The sequence below is a fragment of the Nicotiana sylvestris genome, chromosome 6 (assembly GCF_000393655.2).
Source record: "Nicotiana sylvestris chromosome 6, ASM39365v2, whole genome shotgun sequence".
NCBI lineage: Eukaryota > Viridiplantae > Streptophyta > Magnoliopsida > Solanales > Solanaceae > Nicotiana > Nicotiana sylvestris.
This window is the reverse complement of record NC_091062.1, coordinates 107,921,427-107,926,281: the sequence shown is the minus strand read 5'-3', so window position 1 is coordinate 107,926,281 and position 4,855 is coordinate 107,921,427. Positions and strand designations below refer to the sequence as shown.

The 4,855-nt window shown below is 34.2% G+C and overlaps 1 protein-coding gene across 1 annotated transcript; it reads left to right on the top strand.

Moving 5' to 3' along the window:
* The first annotated feature begins 2,594 nt into the window (after positions 1 to 2,594).
* On the top strand, positions 2,595 to 4,486 carry LOC104228835 (transcription factor RAX2-like). The gene is made up of 3 exons (XM_009781380.2): positions 2,595 to 2,841; positions 2,975 to 3,104; positions 3,715 to 4,486. The coding sequence occupies exons 1-3, from the start codon at positions 2,706 to 2,708 to the stop codon at positions 4,391 to 4,393; spliced, it is 945 nt and encodes a 314-aa protein (XP_009779682.1). The 5' UTR covers positions 2,595 to 2,705; the 3' UTR covers positions 4,394 to 4,486.
* The last annotated feature ends 369 nt before the right edge of the window (positions 4,487 to 4,855 follow it).

Genomic DNA, 4,855 nt, shown 5'->3' with positions numbered 1-4,855 from the left:
GCGATATAACGCTTGGGTTGTAGGAGCCCCTCCAGAGTCTGCACACCCCCAGTGAGCGCATTCGACTATTTATATATTTACGGATCGGGCTGCACGCCGTAGCGGTTATCATTATGAGATATCTATTGAGCAGGAGTACTGAGTGTGAGTGTTGATTGACGAAAGTTGAGTCACAAGTGACTAAGAGGCTTGCCCGAGGGGCTATATATATGAGTGGTACTTTGCCCGAGGGGCTTGTTTATGAAATTACTGTTTTCACTCTTCTTTTATACTGAGCCTCTATTGAAAATATGTTGAACAAATGTTTTAAATATCTTTCATTGAAAAACTGGAGTTTTTACGAGATGTTCGGAAATTGAACTACGGATTTGACTTTTTGTTGTTTCTATCGAGATTCTATGTTAGGCTATGTATATGATTTAAATGTCCGTCACTGCACTCAGCCTTTATTTGCTTTGGTTACTTACTGAGTTAGCATACTCACATTACTCCCTGCACTTTGTGTGCAGATCCAGGTGCCAGAGCATCCGAGTGAGAGCATCCAACAACTTCTGAGTATTTTCCGGAGATAACAAGGTAGCTGCACGGCGTCCGCAGCCCTGCCTTTCTCCTTACTATCCTTAATATTATCTATTTCAGTCTTATCTTGTATTGAGTAGGCAGTATTGGACCGTATTTTAGTGGCTCATGACTAGTAACACCGGGATCGGACAGTGTTGATGTATTTGCATATTTGTCTTTCCGCATATTTTAATATATTAAAATAAAAGATTTGAGATTATATCTGATTAGAAAAATGAATTTACAAAAAACCTTTATGTATTAGTATTGAATCGGCTGACCTAGTACTGTGATAGACGCCATCACGATCGGGGTAGTTTGGGGTCGTGACATACGTACTCTAGATAAAGCTTACTAGTAGATGATTATTTAAATAGTATAATGTCTACGTTAAATGAGTTATAATACTCTTACGCTAAACCATCAATCCATGACGAGTAGGATAAAATTTGAAAATGATTTTAAATATTATTACTTGTCAATATTGTAAGATAGATTTCTCTGAAAAGTGGATGGTGAAGGGCGTTTCGTCGAGACGTCGTTAACAAAAAGGAAATGTAATTCGTCATAGTCCGATAGTCGTAGTTATGAGAGAGTATAAAAAAGCCTAGACTTACTCACGTACATTATAATACTTGTCTTTTCTAATTAAAATATTTAGTAACCTATCAAAAACTTTCTCAGTATTTTATTTCCACCATTATACAAACAAGAAGTGGAAAAAGAAAGAAAAGATTCCACATGTATGTTTGACTAATGCACAATAATGAAACACTTTGATTAGAAATTAGTTACAGTATATTGTTTGGTTACTTATTAGGTAACGGTTTGACTTCACACATCAAGCTTTTGAAAATGTAAGAACGTGAAGTGGACACTTAGCTTATTAAGTACCACTTTCAACTGGGTAAGACTCGACGGGTTTAACGTTATTTTAGATGAAGAGAAACCTATCATGTTTTAATAATGGAAACCAGTCGTTAATGTTTTTTACAATGGAACGTACTTATAATGGGAGGATGTTGGAAGAGTATTAACAATGTAAGAGTAAAAATTGTTTGTCGTCTCTAGTGTGCGTAAAAGGGACTATTCGGAAAAGGTGGTATTGATTAGTCAATTAATCCAAAAGCACCTGATCATTCATTTACGTAAGACCAATTATTCGGAAGGCATGACAGTACTATACCTGCGATCTTCTATGACTATAATAGAGAGGACGATACTCATTAATTCTCATAATTCACTATTCAAATCCCATATACAGTAGAGTGCCAGGATTCTGAGTTCATTAAAAGTCCAGCTGACAGTCTATTTCTATTGCAACATGTGCTTGATTGTTTGGTCATTTGTTAGAAGAAAAACTGATCAACAAGGCTGCAAGAGTGTTACAGCACTGTATTTAGAAGTTTCAAGTTCGAGCTGACTTGGAAAACTGAGAACTTTTTTGTAGGAAACGTTTAATTAGTGTACTTCTAAGAGCTTGTAAAATTCCGATATTGAAAGCCTAAAGAAAAAAGAAAACTTTCTTAAACCCACACACGCAAACAGTTGTCCTTTTACGTTACACGTATCATTTAAGGATGTAGTATTTGTTAATTTTACCCATATGTGTATGCTACTATTTTCGTAAGGTAGCTTTGGTATTCTATTAATGTACACTGACTTAATAAAACAAAGCCTGTTGTCATATGATTACTCTTCCAAGTTACAATATATATATAATTTTAAAGATATCAAAATATATATTTAATATAGCTACAACCATCAGTTAGTTAAGCATCTTTATTTTATTTGAGCACATGAAACACTTGGGATATCCTTGAATTTCAAGGTAAAGACTAATGCCAAAAAGAGCTTTTCTAATGTATTACTCATATTTGAGATGGAAATAGAACTTCTAATCAGCTACTACTTGAAAAGATATTAGAAATAGGCCTATCCATTTGACTTATGTAACTCTTAATAAGACAAAATTAACTTTATTTGATTTATTGTCTTAAAGCCCAAGTCTCTCTTAATATAAACCAAATAATTTACAACAAGAGACCTTGTCCATTTCTCTAGAAAGAAAGCAAAGAAAACTTCCTCAGAAGTTCCATGAAAATGCTCAAAAAACAATATTAGAAACAGAGAGAGAGAGAAAAATGGGGAGAGCTCCTTGTTGTGATAAAGCTAATGTGAAGAGAGGACCATGGTCACCAGAAGAAGATGCTAAGCTTAAGGAATTCATAGACAAATATGGCACTGGTGGTAATTGGATTGCTCTTCCTCAAAAAGCTGGTAAGAGATTCTTGACCAAATTGAATTCTCTCTTTTTCTCATCCCATTGGAGTAATTCTTTTTCCTATTTTTATGGAAATATTTTTTATTTTTTATTTTTTCTGCTTTAATTGATGAAATGATTTTGGATCAGGATTAAGGAGATGTGGAAAGAGCTGTAGATTGAGATGGCTGAATTATCTAAGGCCTAATATCAAACATGGTGATTTTTCTGATGAGGAAGATAGAGTTATATGCAGCTTGTATGCCAGCATTGGAAGCAGGTAGAAAAGTTTTTAATTATGTCTAATTTATGTAACATCTTTTCCATTTTTTCTTTTCCTGCTTTGGCCACTTATCTGCTACTTTTAGTGCTCTTAAATTTTCATGTGTTTTCATGACTTTGAGAACTGAAATAGATCCCATTAAAAAATACTAATACTGTAGAAGAAGAACCTCAATATTGAATAAGGCTAAAAAAGAAAAGCATTAATTTGTTGGTTTCTCACTGAAGATTCTGCCATTTTATGGACATTTCTACTGCATGCATGCCAGGTTTAGATCTTGGATCAAGTCTCTGTCTTTACTTACAAACATACAGCTGTGCCTGTTAGGAGACAGTTCAAATTGATAAACTATTCCATTTTTTCTTCTTGAAGAGAAAATTTCTGTTAAATTCAGTAATCTAGATGGAACTTATTTTATATTCTAAGAATTTGACTTTAAATTTTCCTGTACTGACAATTTGTAGATTTTTATACTATCAAGAAACTCTTCATAAACAAGCTTGATGTATTGATCCAATAAATAGAGCAATAACCAGTTAAATTGAATTGACATTTAACAGTGTTAGTATATATAACTTAAATCTCATATAGTATAATTATGTGTCAGGTGGTCAATTATAGCAGCTCAATTACCAGGAAGGACTGACAATGATATAAAAAACTATTGGAACACAAAGCTCAAGAAGAAGGTCATGGGTTTAAAATCACCTTTCTTTCCACCAACCCAAACCCAAACATTTTCAAGTCTGTTTAGAGATTCATATTACACCACAACTAGGTCTCTCACTGGTGGCTTAGAGCACATTTCATCAGCCCAACCAAATCTTATCATGTGCACTAGCAATAACATGAACTTTAACTTTGAGTTGGGGACAAATCAATATTCCTATTTTCAGCCATGTCAAGATCAGAGCTTAATGAATCCCATGCAAGCAACTTGTTCCTCATCTGATGGAAGTTGCAACCAAATGAGCTATGGAAAAGACATTAAACAAGAGGAAATGGGCAGTTGTTTACAGAGTCACATTCCAACAACTTTTGAAGAAACCACCCAAAAATTTACTCTTGATTATGGTAACAATATTGGACGTGGTAATGATCACCAGCTTGGCACTTGGGCTGATCAAAAGTCAAATGGATATCAAAGTAGTCAATTCCAGTATTATGATATTGAAGAAGTTAAGGAGCTGATTAGTAGCTCTAGCAGTGGCAATGGATGTAATAACAACAGTTTTTTCTTCTACAATGATGAAAACAAGACAAATGAGAGAGGGATGCACTATTAATGAGGATCGGAGAAAAATTCAAATAGGTGGCCGGGGTTAATTTGTGTACTTGTGATGGAATTGAATTAATGAAAAGCTTCTATTTTGCTTCCACAGAGGTTTTTCTTTCTGTGCATTTCGTTTTTGTAGTTATCATGTAATATCGTTATCATTATATGTGTAATGTCTATGCTTTTGTCCCCTAGCCTTATACTCCGGCCTATCTATATATTTAGAAATTACAACTCAGAAAAAGATGCAGAAATCAGAAAATTAAAACACGAGTGACGATCAAGCATCCACTGTTCTTCACTTAACCAAATACTGTTTGCACTATATATATAGAGAGATACACAATAAGAAAGTAAGTTCTTCTAGTCAAATCTGTCCCCTCTTTTCTTTCCAAAGATGTATATTCTTAACGTACTAGCGCTGGCTTTTCATCAGAATGAGCACTGTTTGCAAGTTTGGATCTTAATACGA